At 39.4% G+C, this 19,406-nt stretch overlaps 1 protein-coding gene across 4 annotated transcripts in view; it reads left to right on the forward strand.

Moving 5' to 3' along the window:
• Positions 1 to 19,406, forward strand: part of ST7 (suppression of tumorigenicity 7) — a 186,668-nt gene that overhangs the window by 128,498 nt on the left and 38,764 nt on the right. For all 4 annotated transcript variants that reach the window (XM_075342515.1, XM_075342514.1, XM_075342518.1 and 1 more), the window contains one exon: positions 3,897 to 3,951. In XM_075342515.1, coding sequence (XP_075198630.1) covers positions 3,897 to 3,951 — 55 coding nt within the window. The remainder of the gene's footprint in view (positions 1 to 3,896; positions 3,952 to 19,406) is intronic.

The raw sequence follows: 19,406 nt of genomic DNA on the forward strand, positions 1-19,406 counted from the left end.
TTCATAACAAAAAATGTACTTCCAATTCTTGTCCCCTGTACCTGTATAAATTCTGGCCGATGACTGGTTCATGCAGCTGGTTTTAAATACCCTATTAACCCCTTCAGCCCCCGGGCACTTTCCGTTTTTGCTTTTGTTTTTTGCTCCCCTTCTTCCGAGAGCCATCACTTTTTTTTATTTTTCCGTCAATCTTGCCATATGAGGGCTTGTTTTTTGCGGGACAAGTTGTACTTTTAACTGAAACCATAAGTTTTACCATATGGTGTACTGGAAAACAGCAAAAAAATTCCAAGTGTGGAAAAACTGCAAAAAAAGTGTGATGGCACAATAGTTTTTGGAATGTTTTTATTCACGGTGTTCACTATATGGTAAAACTGATGTGTGGGTATGATGCCTGAGGTCGGTGCGAGTTTGTAGACACCAAACATGTATAGGTTTACTTGTATCTAAGGGGTTAAAAAAAATTCACAAGCTTGTCCAATAAAAGTGGCGTACATTTTGCGCCATTTTCCGAAACCCGTAGCGTTCTCATTTTTTGGGATCTATGGCTCAGTGATGGCTTATTTTTTGCATCTCTGGCTGACGTTTCTAATGTTTTTTTTTGCGCAGATACTACGTTTTGATCGCCTGTTATTGCATTTTGCGTAAAACTTGCGGCGACCAAAAAACGTAATTTTGGCATTTGGAATTTTTTTGCCACTACGCCGTTTACTGATCAGATTAATTGATTTTATATTTTCTGAACGCGGCGATGCCAAATATGTGTATATTGTTTATTTTTTTTTTAACCCTTTAATTTTCAGTGGGGTGAAAGGGGGGTGATTTGAACTTTTAGGGTTTTTTTAATTTTTTTAAAGCTTTTTTTTTTTTTTTTTACTTTATTTTTTTTTATTTACTAGTCCCTATAGGGGGCTATAGCGATAAGCAATCCGATCGCTCTGATCTATCTGCTGATCACAGCTATACAGCTGTAAACAGCAGATACGGTCACTTACTGCTTCACTGGCCTCCAGGCCGAGTGAGAACGAAAGTGAAACTTCATAGCTGCAGGCGTCATCACATGACCCTGTGCTACCATGGCAACCACCGAAAGTCACGTGATCACTCACGTGACTTCCGGTGGGGGCGACGGTAAGTGAAAATCTTCACCGTGCGTATATACATCTCGCTGCCAGACTTTGGCAGCGAGATGTAAGGGGTTAATGTTACAGGTGGAATGCGATTCCACTCATAACATGCAGGCACACATGTCAGCTGTTGAAAACAGCTGATATGTGCGCCGATCGCCGCACCCTGCCTGCGGCAAGGGGCGGGGATTAACGGCACACGATCCATGACGGATAGATCCGTCAAAGGTCGTGAAAGGGTTAAATCGATGGCTGGACCATATATAAAAAGCTTCCCCCCCCCCCCCCATTCATCTTTTGTGCCTCCCCTATTTCTTCTTGGACTGTAAGCTTATGAGCAGGGCCCTCACTCCTCCTGGTATCTTAATTTTTTTTTTTTTGTATTGTCTCAAATTGTCTGTACATGTCCCTTCTGAATTGTAAAGTGCTGCAGAATATGTTGGTGCTATAGAAATAAAACTTTATTATTATAATTAAAATAAGAAAGCTTATACTCTCCTCCAATAGTGCCGTTCCAGCGGTGTCAGGACTGTGACGTCACACGAGCCCCACTCCCAATCACCGGTGGCTTCTCTCTCCCTGCCTTCAGACACAGAACCAGTCAATAGAGAATTGAGCGGCAGCGACAGCTCTCACTTCCTGTTGATTTTAACTCCTATGCCTGAAGATAGAGAGAAGCCACCGGTGATTGGGCATGGGGCTTTGTACATCCCAACTTCACTTGAGCCCTGGAAATGCGAGCACCAATACCGCTGGAACAGCACTACCTGAGTGGAGTATAAGCTTTTTATGTTTTAATTGGTAAAGACGTGGAATAAGAAGGGATTGTCCTGGTAGTGGACACCCCCTTTTTAAATAGTCAATAAACAAACAAACTACCAGAAGAACATTTTTCACATTTTTCTTTTGTCCATTGTGCAGATCTTCTTTCCATAAATAGTTCTATGCCACTCACACTCAGACTTCTTACGTGCTAAACTTTTGAAAATCCTTTTACAGTTTACTTAGCCGTAAAGTGTTTATTTTTGTCCAACTGTCTATCTCATGCACTCTGGTTAAAGAGGTTGTCTGGGACTTTAGGATAAGTCAATGTCTAGTTGGTGAGGTGTGACACCTAGCACCCTGCTGATTAGCTGTTCCTGGTGCCAAAGCCAAGCCTGAATTATTCGGCTGCATAGCACATCCCAGTCAACTGTATAATGATTTTGGCTTACTATTGCATATCTGCCAGTCTTCAAATCGATAGAGGGCGGAGGTACAGTACCTGGCTGAGACCACTATACTATTGATAGACCTGTGCAGCTTCTCAACTGAGTAGTTCCAGCCAGCAGCAGCACCTGTAACAGCTGATCGGAGGGCGTGCCAGGCGTCTCGCCTCCACCGATCGACATCGATGACCTATCCTAGTAAATTATAATGTCCCATACAACTGCTTTAATCACCAGTTAGAACAAAAGGATCATGGACGGCAACTAATGTGCCTGACCTTTCTTTCCCATATTTTTCCTGAGATTCTGAACCCTTCTGAACCCTTCTATACACATTGGATCATAGTCTACGATCTTCCTGGTCTTGTTTTCAGAAGTTGCCGGGTCTCCTGCTCTCTTGCTTAGCACTCAACTGGAATACTGGCTGGAATCTGAGTTTATTCGTGCTGGGCCTAAAGTCCATGAGATTCCAGTCTCGAACAGATAGAGATATATGCGTAGGTGTAAATTATATATTAAAAACTAGAGTTTGCCACTTTCCAATGACCTGTAACTTCCATTTTTCCTCTGATTCAGCGGTTTTGGAGCTTGTTTTAATGGGATATGTTTTATATTTCTTTGACACCACCTTAGTGGGAATATGAGGAAGAATGGCAAAATATATAGTGCTCAGCATAAAGGAGTTCACCCTTTTGATTAGAATCTTACTTTTCAATCTCTCACCGGATACAAGAACAATTTCCAAAAGTTTGACAAGATTGAGTTTCATAGAACATTTTCTTTAACCCATTACAAGAAAGAAAGGTTATTAAAATTACTTTCACTGCAAAATCTTCAGTTTTACTCAAATTAATTGTTGGAAAAATGAATACACCCCACATTAAAAACTACTACACCTAGTATTTTGTTTGACCTTTGAGATTTTTAAGGACCGCATCAAGTCATAAAGAAAATAACAAATTGTCAACATATTGCAACATCTATATGTTTCCATTCTTTAAGAACGACCTCTGTAGAGTCTGGATGCTGGATGAAGAGTGATGTCGGACTTGTGTCTTCAGAATTCGCCATAGGTCGATTGGGTTGAGATCAGGAGACCTATTTGGCCACTAAATCACTTTCGCCCTGATTTTTTTTTTCCATTTTTTCGGAAATGCAACAGTGGCCTCAGATGTGTGTTTTTTTTTGTCATTGTCATGTTGGAAAAGTGGACATCTACCAAAGGGCACAGAGTGATGGGTAGCATCTTCACTTTCAATATCGAGCAGTAAATCTGTGAATTCATGAAATGTAGCTCACTGACACCAGCAACACTTGTGCTTCCCAACATAAGGACGCTGCCTCCACCATGTTTCACTGTAGGTACCATGCATTTTTCTAAATTCATTGTTCTAAATGCATGATGCCCGAAATGCATCATGGTGGTAGCAATGTCTGCATTTGGATGAATGTTAATACTTTGTTACAGTCTGCACATGGACCCCTTTGTACACTTTACAGTTTAATGACCCATTTTGTATGGCTATTTTAATTACCATTGTATTGTTGTTCTGCTTCACAGAATGTAAAGTCTGGCGAAATCCATTAAACTTGTTTCGAGGAGCGGAGTATAACAGGTAACTTCCTGGAGAAGATATATACTGTGCTTCATAAAGAATCCATACACTGTACAGTACAAACATGAGTATATATTGACATACAGTTGCCGGATAGAGATTAAACTTAAAGAGGCTAGTCATTTTCAAGCCTAAATTATCCCTTGCTGCATGTTGGTTTAAGAAAACAAATTGTACTGTACTCGCCTTCCCCTGGTCCACCAGTAGGTCTCTGCTGCAGCTTCTGGTAGTGCTGGCTGTCGCCATGACTTCAATTAGTGAGTTCAACAGCTGGGCGATCAGTATACATTTGAATGCTGAACTCGGAGCTGCTGAACTCATCGACTCCTGCACTGTCAAGGCGATGTCAGCGCCACAGCCAATGCCACATACAGGTAGTGTGGAGAAGATTCACCAGTAGACCCGGGGAAGGTAAGAGCAGTATCTTTTTGAGGTGTTTGTTTGTTTTGTTTTTTTTTGCTTAAAATTTAAAAAGAAAAAAGATTAAAACTGACGTTTAATAATAATAATAATAATAATAATAATAAAATACACACACACACACACACACGTGTATATATGTGTGTACATACTCGTGTATGTATATAATGTCCATCTATACCATATGTTGTGCATAATACTGGATGTATTTATTTTCCAGAACAATGTGCTTTACAAAATCTAAGACAACTAGAAAGTGATACTAACTGTATTAATTGAGTCAATCTGAATAATGAGTTCAAAATACATAACCCTGCGTTTTATCCGGTCAAATCTAGACCTCTGTCTCTGGACTTCTTTCAAGAAGCCATTGAGAGTGAACTAGTTTCATTACATCAGTCTGATCACCCAAAGTCCACTAATTTAAGTAAAATGGAGCACAAAGCCATCCAGGAACTGAGGGCAAATGGGGACCTCCTTGTTGTCTCTGCTGACAAGAGGGAGCCCTTGTGGTTCTCAAATCTGGATTATATAAAAAAATTAATCTTATAAATTCGGAAGATATTAACACTTACGTTGAGTTACCAAATAATCCCACTACAATCTATAATTCGGAATTACTCCATTTATTACAGGAAGGTGTAAGTGATGGAGCCATTTCAGAAAAAATAAAAAAAAATACATCTTTTGTGATTCACCAGTGATACCGGTGTACCACTCACTCCCCAAAATACACAAATAAACCTCCCCCCCCCACACAATTTAGACCTCTTGTGTTGGGGATAGGTTCCTTTAGTGGAAAATTAGGGGAGTGGGTGGACCACTATCTTCAGTCTTTGCTTCCATTAACGCCTAGTCATTTGAGAGACTCTAAAGCTACTGTATGTATACTAGAAAAAATGTGTTGGCAGGAGGACTATTTGTGGTTGTCGTGCGATGTGCTGCGATTATATCCATCCATTACCCACCACATCGCATTACGTTGTGTGGAATATTATTTACTCAAATATAGTAATTTTGATCCTAATGTTCAAAAATTTTTGGTTAAGGCAATACGGTTTCTTTTAACGCACAACTATTTTTCCTTTGAGAGATACTTCCTCCAGGCACGGGCGTAAGCATGGGCGCCAAATTTTCACTGTCCCTAGCCAAGGGCAACCCTCACAAAGACAATATAATATGGCTAGGGCGGTATATAGGCGATCTGATGTTTGTCTGGAGGGGCTGCCTCTCATCATTGGAAAAATTTGTTTTATACTTTAATTCAAATGATTACAATCTGCGTTTTACTAGCATGCATAATAAAAACTCTAGAAAATTTTAAATCCAAAAATTTTTCTAAAGATGGCTCCAATAAGAAAGTAATAGTAGCTCCCTACAAAAAACCTATGGCTTGTAATAGCATTTTAATGGCATCTTCAAACCATCCTAAACATGTGGTCAGAAATATTCCGGTAGGAGAACTTATAATACTTAAAAGAAATAGCACATTAAATAGAGATTTTGAAGTGGATTCAGAGGTAATCTACAAAAAAGAGGCTATCCAGTGTGGTCTCTGAATAGAGCTAAAAAAATCGTATCTAACATTGATAGAAATTCTCTATTCAAACCCAAAAGGGAAAAGCAATCACATGAGACTAGAGTCAAAAGTCGTGTTTAGTACTAATTTTAGTCCACAATTTAATACCATAGTCTGGATTATAAAAAAATATCTACCAATTTTAACACTAGGCAGTACTCTAAAAAATGTTGTAGATAATCAAAATGTCGCTTTTGTAGCCAGAAGAGCACCTACTCTAGCATCCCTTCTGCACCAAGTTTTTTTATTGAGCCAAGCAAAAACTCCAGTAACTGGTTAAAAACAGTGGGGTTTTTGTTATATGTGGTGCTAATGTCTGCAGGTGTTGCGGGTATGCAAATAAGTCAAAACATTGTTCATCTTTTTCAAACAATAAACAATTTAATATTACATCTTTTATAAATTGCAATACTGAAAATGTTATTTACTTGATTAACTGCAAGAGCTGCAGACTTCAATACATTGGCTTTACAATGAATTCTCTTAAAACCCGGATACGGAAGCATCTTTCGGATGCAAAAAATCTGCAATTGGTGGAAGCTTCTGTGGTCTCACGTCATTTTTTAAAAAGCACGGTGGGAATTTAGGTAGTTTTTCCTTCATGGGAATTGAACATGTCAAAAAACCAATATGAGGAGGAGACTTTCATAAAAAAAAGTATTAGCTAGGGAAAGCAAATGGATCTTTGAAATGGATACTAGAACGCCGCTAGGATTTAATAACCACATGGATATTATCGTGCAATACTAAAATCCTGCAATACTAAAATCCTGCAATACTAAAATCCTATATTGTGCAATTGTAATGTTATATAAATACGTTTTTTTTTTTATATTTATTTATTTTTTTAAATGCATTATTGGAACTCTTTAATGCTGGATCTATAGTGTGTATCCATGGCATTTCATAAAATCTAAAGTTTTCATGGAAATATTGCTGGGGAAAATAGATAAAAAAATAAAAGGTAAAAAATAATATAAGCGCATTAAATGGACTGTGTTGTTGCAATGCTAATACTGATATTTTGTATGATGTTGATTTATTTGATGTCTATATGAAATTCCTTTCCTCTGTAAATGTAATTATTTGATGCTACTGAATGTCCGCATCTCTTTTATATAATATGTTAGTGTCTGTTAGTGCTACTCATGAAATTCACATTGGCAAGTGGATTAACCCTTTCATCTGCTTTTTTGCTTTTAATTGCACACAACTGTTTGTAATCACATGCACGGTTTTCAGTGGAGACTGCCATTTATATGGCTCCATTCACAAGGAGCAGACTAGGTTATGACAGTGAGGAAGGCAGACAAGGCTGCCGCAACGCGTAGTCCCCTCTGCGATATTTCCTGCTAACCATACATTGTTGTTCCTGAGCCTTGTGGGTCGTGTTTACTTTTATGGATATCACAAATAAAGAAGTAGTTTTATTACAGCAGCGGTGTTTCCAAGTCTTTGCTGGATTTTCCTTACAGCCATTTTTATTGCTGGATGCACTCCTGTCCATGTGCAAGGCTTTGTTTACCGGGTGAGCCTGAACCCAGTTAGCTTGTAAGCTGGAGCTGTACTTTCTCTCTTTCTCTCTCTCTCTCACACATACACACACACACACACGAGTATGTATGTGTATATGCATGTGTGTATGTATGTGTGTGTATACACACATACATACATACATACATGTGTGTATGTGTGAAAGAGAAAGTACAGCTCCAGCTTACAAGCCAACTGCAACTGGGTTCAGGCTCACCCGGTAAACAAAGCCTTGCACATGGACAGGAGTGCATCCAGCAATAACAATGGTTGTAAGGAAAATTATTTATATATAATATATATATATATATATATATATATATATATATATATATATATATATATATATATATATATATATATATATATATATATATATATATATATATAATTATAATTTTTCACAAATAAAAAAAGATGGAACACTTGCAATAAGAATTCAGGAAAAAACCCCCATGCATATCAATGGGGTGGCAGAATAGATAGCATCTTTTGCTGCTGCATGCATTCCTCTAATAACTTACTGACCCTAGGGAAATGCCCTACTTATCCGTGGAGGTTGGTACCCTAATAATTAGCAGAAGATGACACCCGCTGAACATAATCTGTCCCTGGGTGACCCTGTATAACACCACTGGAAACTTGTATTCTTATGCCAACAACAAAACCGTTTACAATAAACTGATAAACTGACACACTACAGCAGAAGAGATTTGATGTAACTGACTGATCTGTATCACTAGTTTCTGAGAAAAAGTGCTCAATAATTATCTGATGGTTAATCTAAAACCACTATCAAATCGCTCACACAAATGAAGGTAGTGGAGTGGGGAAAAGTCAAAATATCACATTAGAATAATTAATCCATGTGAACCACATCAAATGTGCCTCAGGAACTCTAATGTCCGGTGTTCTCCTACTAAGCCCCCAACCTCTTGAAAAAGCCAACATGTTACTACACCAGAAGGTTAGTTACAAAAAATGCTTTTTTTAAGATGTTCTCGTACACCATGGACCCAACGTGTTTCCTCTCCCTTTTGAAGTTCATCAGGAGGCCAGAAAAAGATGGGTGGATGCCCAAGATGTATAACTTGTAGATCCTGCTGTGTCTTATATGAATAGGCTAGTTTAAATAGCAGATCCCGATCCATTGGCGCACCCGAGTCATATGTCACAAGACTGATCTCGTGGGCATAATGATAGACAGGAGGGATGAACTTTAGGGTGTGATGGTAATAAACTAGGCACATGCGCATTTATGCCTTTTTGAGACATAATTAACCCTTCTCTTCACCAGTGACTTGTCACTCATGTGCAGCTTCCTTTCTGCTATTCAAACCAGACAATTCTTATTAGACACAGCAGTACCTACATATTATACATTCTGGACATCCACCCATCTTTTTTCTAACCTCCTGATTAGAGATGAGCGTACCCATGGCAGTTTCGGTTCGGTGGGTACAGCCGGACTTCTTAAAAAGTTCAGTTTTGGATCCGGACTTGATGCAGTTTCGGTCTCCGCACACATGCAGCCTGCCATAAACAAATTCCTTTCGAGGGTAGGTGGACGGGGTTCTTCCATTTTTTTTTTTTTTCAAAATGTTTTTGTTTGGTGCACTCTCTACCCGATCGTGTAGTTGTCACCGCCAGTGCGAGCCGATCAAATACTGCAAGCGGCTCGCGCTGGGCACTAAGCGTACCGGAGCAGAGCGATACTCACTCGAGTGGTAGTCATACGTAAAGCACCCGTACTCTGAACCCAAACTGTTCTTGCTTTGTTTTTTGTTTGTTTTTTTTTGTTTTGTAAAATGTGTGTTGAGAATGAACTCCGAGCCTTGGGTTCGTTCATCTCTACTTGATAAACCTTGAAAGGCATGGGGAATGCCCCAGGGCTGTGCTGTGAGATAACGTCTTAAGTAAAGTATTTTCTTCTTGTATCTACTTTTCTAGCGTAGTAACTTTTGCTTTTTCAAGATGTTGGGGTTTTATCAGGAGCACAGTGGAGATTAGTGTTCCTGATACACATATGATTTAGTTCACATGCATTTACTATTTTTTATAAAGAAACTAAACCGGGACTACTAAATTAACGAGCAATGGGTTTTAATGGAAAATTTCAATCCTGAAACGTGTAACATTTCGGTCAGCAAGACCTTCTTGAAACAGATTGCAAACACTGAACAGTATGGAATAGCGCTGATAGAGTAGTGGTAGATGCCCATGTGCATGGCGCCAACTATTTAGTTGATGGTATAGGAATACAGGTTTCTATTTTTGTCATTCAGTATCATTCGAGGACCTAGCAGGGTCAGACGACATTGCGCGTGGGTGCCATCTTGTGCGAAGTATTAGGGTACAATCCACCGCGGCTAGGTAGGCATGTCCACAGGGTCATCTCTTGGTGGCCTCTCTTGCTGCAGCATTCGATCTTCTATCTATTCTGTCACCCCTATGACGTTTAAAGGGATTTTTTTTTTCCTGACCTGTACCAATTTTTATTGGAGGTGTTATATTTTTTGCATTTGTGAAAATTTTAATATACTGTATATCTATTAATCTTCATAGTTTTAAATAGGGATTTTTTTCACAATGTTTGATCCCTGTATTATATATTTGAGTTTACAATCTAAAAAACCCAAAATGCAGTAAGGGAGCAAACCCTTTTAACATACATTGTTGGTGTGCCATTTCTTTCTAAGCACTGAACATTAAACAGACTGCACAAAATATCAATACATCTATCTAATTCTGAAACCTTTTACAAGAAAGCTTTGTTGTCCTGAAATGGGATTTCTTCTTCTTTTTTCTTCTTTATCCTGACTGACCTTCTAAATCCCATCTATTGGAGCGGACTTCTGCTGGAGATTTGGGGAGGGAAATGAGAGAATGATCAGCTAAACCGGGGTCTTACTCTGGCTTTACCTCTAATGAGTAGACTGGAAGAAGTAAATCTCTTTTCTAGTCTGTCATTGGAAGTCTTGGAAATCCCTGCACATTACAAAGGCAGTGCCACAGTCTGCGTTCTTCATTTCCATCTCCTTGGCTGTGAATTCAGTTGTCTGTGAGGTGCTGTTTAACACAAGATGTCGGAGCCATTGTCATTTTGACAGGTGCAAAGTACAACCCTGCATACAAATGTCTAATTGCCGTGCATTAGCGAAATCATAAATATTCACGTCTGCGCTGTGAATTTGTAGAACTTAAGTATACCCATATTTTCACTGTTTTCTGTCATATATTACAATGCACTTGTACAGTTTTCTCATTTTAATATGATGCCTGCTATTTTGATGGCACTAAAAAGAATTATGTTGGATTATAACCCAGAACATAAAAATATTTAAAGAGTAACTAAGCTTTCTGCTTTATTTTTCATATGTAGCAAGCACTTGAATTAGAGGGTGTCCGGATACTGAGAATTTCTGTTAATTGCTCAACAGACCCCCAAACATAGGGTAGCTTTGCAGACAGGAGCTCTCAGCTCCTGTGTGACTGCACACACGGTCTGGACTATGGATTCAATAGAAAAGATAGGTTATGAAGCTACAAAGGAGATGCTTTCAATTGAATAAGGGGCTGTGCGGGCCCTCGCATCAGGGGCTACGCCCTCACGTCAGGAGCTGCAGTCTCGCGTCAGGAGCTATGCATGTGCCCTTCTGCCTGCTGATTTTTGCACTTTCTCTGTGGTATACTATGCAATCAGTGGGGGGTCTCTGATCATGGGACCCCACTAATCTAGAAAATTCAAGTGTTTGCTACATATAAAAAAAAAAAAGGAAAAAGTTTAGTTACTCTTTTTTTTTTAAAGTATGTATTTGTTCCTGGAAATGGCATACTAAAACTTTTCCAAAAGTTCAGTTCAGGCAAACTTTTTACATTTAATATTTAAAGAAAACATATAAGCACACTATTTTGTTACATATACCGCCTTTAAATAATTTTATTGGAAAACAAGCAGCTATCATGGTTATTTTAAGTGAAAAGAAACAAAATCCCTTTAAAATTCTCTTTATTTCATAAATATTAAAAATTCCTTGGTGATTCACCCATTCAAAATTCCAGGTGTTCTAGTATACTGCTATTTTCTCTCCCCTTGTGGCGGGGCTTTATTACTGTTATTGTGTTGTCATCATAATTATTGCATTTATGTGGGTACAAGATCTTGTCTCTAGCTCATGTTTTAATTGTTTTTAAATTGTATTAGTGCTCTGTTAATAAAGGTTTTTGCATATTCTACCATGGGTTGTGCGCTATATGCAATGTCTTTTCTCTCCTCTTAACCCATTACGTGCTCCATTGCATTGCCAGCACCCCGCCCTGTTTTCATATTTGCTACTGTGGTGCATTCTCCTCCCCTGTCTCAATGGTGATTCACCCTTAGGCTATGTGCGCACGTTGCGTATTTGCATGCAGTTAGGCTGCGATCTGCACCGCAGCGTAACTGTATGCGTCCTGCGTCTATGAAGATTATGCAGGAGACGTGTGCACGTGGCGTATTAGAGCACAGCGCTTCGGCTGCTGCCCGAAGCGCGCGTTCTAAGAAGTGACATGTCACTTCTTTGCTGCGCTCTGCATGCAGCTCCTGCTCTGTCTATGGGAGGGGCTGCATCCAGTGCGCATGGAATCGGCTTTTTTTTTTTTCTTCATTACGGACTCTTTCTCCAGCGATTTGAAACACGTGTGCTGTTCAAATCGCTGCAGAAAATTCTGCAGGGCAGAACGCTATGTGCGCACATAGCCTTACACACAATTATCATAGGGAAGTATCAGTGTGCAACCGAAATAAGAACACCGTATCAAAGATGATATAATATAAACCTGAAATATATGATGCAATTCTACTCCATACTATATGCACAGAGTCCTTTTTTTCCCCCCACATTTACGGGGTCACATACTTGGCTATTCTTGCTGGAACTTAGATGTCAAACACTCTAGTGGATCTCTAACCACTGAACCGGTCAGATAAACGGTGTATAGTTTAATTTTTCATTAAGGCCATTCAGAGTTTGGATTTTTAATCGGAAGATCCATTGGTATTCCTTTCTCAAAATCCTAGTATCCCAATCCCCTCCTCTTGGGCTAGGTCTTATCATTTCCAATACCCGAAAACGAACAGATTTTATATCACCTTGATGGAACTCCCAAACGTGTCTTGCTATAGGGGTCTCTCTCTTATGTTTGATATCTCCAACATGTTCCCCTATCCGTCTTCTTAATTCCCTCCTTGTTTTTCCCACATAATCACGAGGGCAATCACACGTTGCTAGGTATACCAAGCCCTCACTTTTACAATTTGCAAAGTCTCTGAGATAATATTCCCGTCCAGTGCTTGCACTGATAACTGACTTGCATTGTATTATCCAGTCACAGTACTTACAGCCACCACATCAAAATGTACCTATAGGTCTACAATCCAACCATGAACCGGCAGGTGTAGGTCGAGTGTAGTGGCTGTGCACTAACTGATCCCTAATCAAGCCTCCTTTTCTAAAGGTGACCATAGGTCGAGGAGGTAAAACATCTGCGAGATCAGGATCTGCTCTTAGGATCCCCCAATGTCTCCGTAAAATTTGGAATATTTTTTCTGATTGATCATCATATGTGCCTATAATTCTTATCAGGTCATCATCGGTCTTCCGTCTATTTACTTGTAACAGAGAACTAAGTTCTTGGCCCAGGGCCAAGAACTTAGTTCTCTGTTACAAGTAAATAGACGGAAGACCGATGATGATAGATGTGACTTGTGAATTTCCTGAGTGAAGCTCAAGTTGATATCATTAACATTGATACATCGCATGAATTCCTATATCATCTTTGATACGGTATTCTTATTTCGGTTGCACACTGATACTTCCCTATGATAATTATGTGTAAGGGTGAATCACCGGGGAATTTTTAATATTTATGAAATAAAGAGAATTTTAAAGGGATTTTGTTTCTTTTCACTTTAAATAATTTTGACTATCCCCATACAATTTGAGTAGTTAGCTGTTGTTTTCCAATAAAGCAACACATGGGAGATATATATATTTTGAGGGGAAATTTTAACCCCGCTCTTTAGTTATTCACCAGAAAACCTGCCTCCATTAAAGCGAATGGAGCTGGGAGCCACAGTGCAGCCAGAACTTCAGAAGAATGCGCAGCCACGCCCTTATATGGAATGTTGGCGTGTCACAATGCAGCCAGGAAATAGACAGACAAACAGGGTAAGAAACGGATATAGACAGGGTAAGAGACCGATACAAAGAGACAGACACAGACAAAGAAACAATGGGGAGATAAGGTATGCACACCAGTGACTATGGAAGGGGAATACATGGAATAGCAGAAACTGCTGTGTGAATACTGACATGAAAAATTCAATAGCTATTTGTAAGAATGAAATGTGAAAAATGGAACCTGCATTACTGCCATGAATATATGAATAAAGAGAAATTTAGCTACTGAATTGATCAATGCAGAAGAGCCCCAACACTACGCCAAAGTATTTCTCTACGTTGGGGTCCCTAGCTTGTGTGTGTCCTCTCATGCAGTTAAAAAACTTACCGTGTATGGGACGCTGAGACCCAGGCTATATATGCGTATAATGTGGATTGGCAATAGGTGTGTATGGGGAGGGTTCACAAACGAAAAACTACTAACATTAAGGAATAACGTTTGGAACTCCATTCTATGTCTGAACTGGGTGCAAAAAACCTAAAAAACATCACTATGGGGAGATAAGGTATGCACACCAGTGACTATGGAAGGGGAATACATGGAATAGCAGAAACTGCTGTGTGAATACTGACATGAAAAATTCAATAGCTATTTGTAAGAATGAAATGTGAAAGATGGAACCTGCATTACTGCCATGAATATATGAATAAAGAGAAATTTAGCTACTGAATTGATCAATGCAGAAGAGCCCCAACACTACGCCAAAGTATTTCTCTACGTTGGGGTCCCTAGCTTGTGTGTGTCCTCTCATGCAGTTAAAAAACTTACCGTGTATGGGACGCTGAGACCCAGGCTATATATGCGTATAATGTGGATTGGCAATAGGTGTGTATGGGGAGGGTTCACAAACGAAAAACTACTAACATTAAGGAATAACGTTTGGAACTCCATTCTATGCATGAGAGGACACACACAAGCTAGGGACCCCAACGTAGAGAAATACTTTGGCGTAGTGTTGGGGCTCTTCTGCATTGATCAATTCAGTAGCTAAATTTCTCTTTATTCATATATTCATGGCAGTAATGCAGGTTCCATTTTTCACATTTCATTCTTACAAATAGCTATTGAATTTTTCATGTCAGTATTCACACAGCAGTTTCTGCTATTCCATGTATTCCCCTTCCATAGTCACTGGTGTGCATACCTTATCTCCCCATAGTGATGTTTTTTAGGTTTTTTGCACCCAGTTCAGACATAGAATGGAGTTCCAAACGTTATTCCTTAATGTTAGTAGTTTTTCGTTTGTGAACCCTCCCCATACACACCTATTGCCAATCCACATTATACGCATATATAGCCTGGGTCTCAGCGTCCCATACACGGTAAGTTTTTTAACTGCATGAGAGGACACACACAAGCTAGGGACCCCAACGTAGAGAAATACTTTGGCGTAGTGTTGGGGCTCTTCTGCATTGATCAATTCAGTAGCTAAATTTCTCTTTATTCATATATTCATGGCAGTAATGCAGGTTCCATTTTTCACATTTCATTCTTACAAATAGCTATTGAATTTTTCATGTCAGTATTCACACAGCAGTTTCTGCTATTCCATGTATTCCCCTTCCATAGTCACTGGTGTGCATACCTTATCTCCCCATAGTGATGTTTTTTAGGTTTTTTGCACCCAGTTCAGACATAGAATGGAGTTCCAAACGTTATTCCTTAATGTTAGTAGTTTTTCGTTTGTGAACCCTCCCCATACACACCTATTGCCAATCCACATTATACGCATATATAGCCTGGGTCTCAGCGTCCCATACACGGTAAGTTTTTTAACTGCATGAGAGGACACACACAAGCTAGGGACCCCAACGTAGAGAAATACTTTGGCGTAGTGTTGGGGCTCTTCTGCATTGATCAATTCAGTAGCTAAATTTCTCTTTATTCATATATTCATGGCAGTAATGCAGGTTCCATTTTTCACATTTCATTCTTACAAATAGCTATTGAATTTTTCATGTCAGTATTCACACAGCAGTTTCTGCTATTCCATGTATTCCCCTTCCATAGTCACTGGTGTGCATACCTTATCTCCCCATAGTGATGTTTTTTAGGTTTTTTGCACCCAGTTCAGACATAGAATGGAGTTCCAAACGTTATTCCTTAATGACAGACAAAGAAACAGACTGACAGGGAAAGAGTCAGAGATAGACAGACAGGGACAGAGATTGAGACAGACGGAGAAAGAGACAGAGACAGACAGGGAAAGAGACAGACAGACAAAGAGAGGGAGAGACAGAGAGATATATACAGAGGGGGAGACAGACAGAGAATGGGAGAGAAACAGAGAGACATTACTATCCCGGGGAGTGCCGGGTGCTATGTTGTGAGGTGAAATTTTAACCCCGCGCGTTCCAATTTACCAATCAATTTTGACCCTATCTACATAATGGGGAAAAAGTGAAACGAAAAGTGTTGGGGGCAAATTGACAGCTGCCAGATGTGAACAAGGAGGACTTAAAGAATGAGAGCGATGGCGCCAAAGAGTATATACCATACAGTTGCTAAGGTGGGGCCCCAACATGGGATACTCACCACACTCGGGGATATGAACACACACACAAAATGCGCCACACACTACCACGTACTTGAACACATATACCACCCTCAGCACACATCTTACCACACATACACCAACCTTGCCACATAATCGCCCTAAAACACACACAAGTCTGGTATTATCTTTCAAAAATAAAAATCTGATTGATAAGCAGCCAAACTACAAGATAGGAAATACGGCAGCTGTCAGTCACATGACCTGTCTATTTTGTGTATGTGTGAACTAATATATACTATCAGGGGGGAGGGCTTTCTGTTGCCTGGAGATTTATTAGGCTGCCAATAGCAACCAATCACAGCTTAGCTTCTATTTTGCTACAGTTAATTAATCTGAGCTCTGATTGGTTAATATAGGCAACAATTTAATAATTACATTTCTATCTATTTGTTTTGTGTTTTTTGTGTCCAGAATATATTTTTGTTAATACATTCTATTTTGTTAACAGCAGTTATTAACCTGGGGCGAAGCTGGGTAGTACAGCTAGTATTCTATAAAGCTGAATGTATGTATGCATGTATGTATGAATGAAATTTTAACCCTGCGTGTTCCAATTTACCAATCAATTTTTCCCCTATCTACATAATGGGGAAAAAGTGAAACGAAAAGTGTATCCGCACCGTTGCATTTACAATCAAGAAATTTTGCACACACACCTCATGTGACCCAGGGAATGTCGTAGACTATGTTTTGACAGGAAAATGTAACCCTGCGTTTTACAGTTACACTCCAAAATACATGCCTCGATTAAAGTAAATGGAGCCTGGAACTACAGGTTATTAGTAGGAGCTGTGATTGGTTGCTATAGGAACAAAAGACATAGTATAAGAAGCTTATATGTGAGATAATAAGATGTCGGTGGGGAGACGGACAGAGCGAGACAGACAGGGATAGAGACAAACGGTTAAAGAGACAGACCGGGAAAGAGACAGACCGGGAAAGAGACAGACCGGGAAAGAGACAGATGGGGAAAGAGACAGACAGACAGACATGCAGACAGAGACAGGCAGACAGGGAAGGAGGAGACAAACAGAGAAACAGACAAAGATAGATGGGGAAAGACAGACCTTGATAGAGACAGACTGGGTAAGAGACAGAGAAATAGAGACAGACAAGGAAAGAGACAGAGACAGGCAGACAGGGAAAGAGACAGACCGGAAAAGACCCAGACAAAGAGACGGGGGAAAGAGACAGACCTAGAAAGAGACAGATGGGGAAAGAAACAGAGATAGACAGACAGACAAAAAAAGAGACAGACAGGTAGATGGGGAAAGAGACATACAGGGAAAGAGACACACTGAGCACATTACTTGGCCAATTTAGTTAAATCTGTGTGGAATATCTGTGGTATTGAAATATATGTTGTGAAATGCTTCTATTAGCTTAGTTTTTGCCTTTTATTAATTACATTTCTATCTATTTGTTTTGTGGTTTTTGTGTGCAGAATAAAATTTTGTTAATACATTCCATTTTGTTAACAACAGTTATTAACCCGGGCAAAGCCGGGTAGTACAGCTAGTCTCTATCTCTCTATCTATCTATCTATCTATCTATCTATCTATCTATATATCTCTATATAGAGAGGGAGACTGACTGACTGACTGACTTCAGGTTAAATGTACAAATGCATTTTATTTTCAGTTTCTTGTCTTATTTTATAATCCCAATGTTAGTTATTTATATGGTAAAATAAGTATGTACGGAGTGTAAAGATCAAATTTATTCCTGACCCATGCAGTCCTTGTGAATTTTTTTAGATTTTATCTATTGTTCTGTAACACAAAAACCACTGAAGGCCATTAGGCATCCGAATAAGCAGAAATTCTATACGTGCTTCAATTCAAATTAGAATGATCAAATATGCAAATGTAGGTAAAGAAATACACTGGAGATCAAAATTGTACAACAATGTATGATCAATTGCTTTTTTCCAGAAATAATGTAATCTACATTGATCAACATTTTGAAGGTGTTTTTTTTTTTGTTTTGTTTTTTTTTGTAAGGGGTACACCATGCCACTAGAACATGGTTTAACAAAAGATCCAAAGCTTATTAACATAAAACCTTTATTTTGCCCAAAATGTGATGATCATAATTGGAGAACAACAATGATTGTAACACAGAGACAGATTATAACTACATTTTCTGAAAGTAACTACAGTAACCAATCACTAGGAAGTGTGCAGGCTTTTGCTTTGAATGACTTCAGCCCATCTGCAACCACAGGACATCACTAGTCTCTCAGACTGCTTTGGTGGGATTTTGGTCCTCTTTTTCCAGTCTCTTCCGCAGTTTTGACTGTTGTGGGTTTCTTGGCCATAACTTTGTCACCAAAAAAATTCTAGAGATTTTCTATTGGGCTGGCCATTTCATTGTTTCAATGTTTCTGTATGAAGGAACTGCTTTACCCGTTTTTTTGTGTGACACTGGGCATTATCCTGCATGAAAATTGCTGGCTGATATGAGTGATGAACGCAAGTAAGGAACCATATGTGGTTGAAGGTTCTGATACACACTTGCATTCACTCTACCATGTAACTGTGTAAGAGGTCCAACTCCTGCTGCACAAAACATTCCCCAAACCATGAACTTCCTCTTCCACTGACTTCTTAACATACCTTGGGTTCAGTCTTTCCCCAGTTTGTCGATGAACATAATGTTTCCATCAGACCCAAATAAATTAAACTTTCTTTCATCACAAAAATGAACTGTCGACCACTTCTCTGTCCACACAACTAAAGGTGAGTCTAGCCTTTTGAGCCTTTCTGCTAATGAGAGGTTTGGTCACTGCAGAGTGGGCTTTCTGTCCAAATGCTCTTTAACGTCGTGACACTGTATGTCATGACACAGTACACAGATCCTTTCTCTTTTCAGTGGTGAAATGGTGAGCAATTCCAGCTGCAGTGTTGAAACTGTTACTCATGGAGATTCTCCCCATTATCCTGTCCTCTCTTGCATTTGTCTTTCGAGGGCGACCAGCCTTCTTGAGGGACTTGAAAGAGTTTGTGATGTTGTAAAGATGCAATAATTTCTAAATCTCAGACTTGGAACAACCATCTTCTCTTGCTATGGCTGAGAGGGTAACCCCTTTGGCCTTCATCTGCTGCTGGAGCGTTTCAGTCACTTTGGAATGGCACACCATTT

Source organism: Anomaloglossus baeobatrachus, chromosome 4 (genome assembly GCF_048569485.1).
Source record: "Anomaloglossus baeobatrachus isolate aAnoBae1 chromosome 4, aAnoBae1.hap1, whole genome shotgun sequence".
NCBI classification, from domain to species: domain Eukaryota; kingdom Metazoa; phylum Chordata; class Amphibia; order Anura; family Aromobatidae; genus Anomaloglossus; species Anomaloglossus baeobatrachus.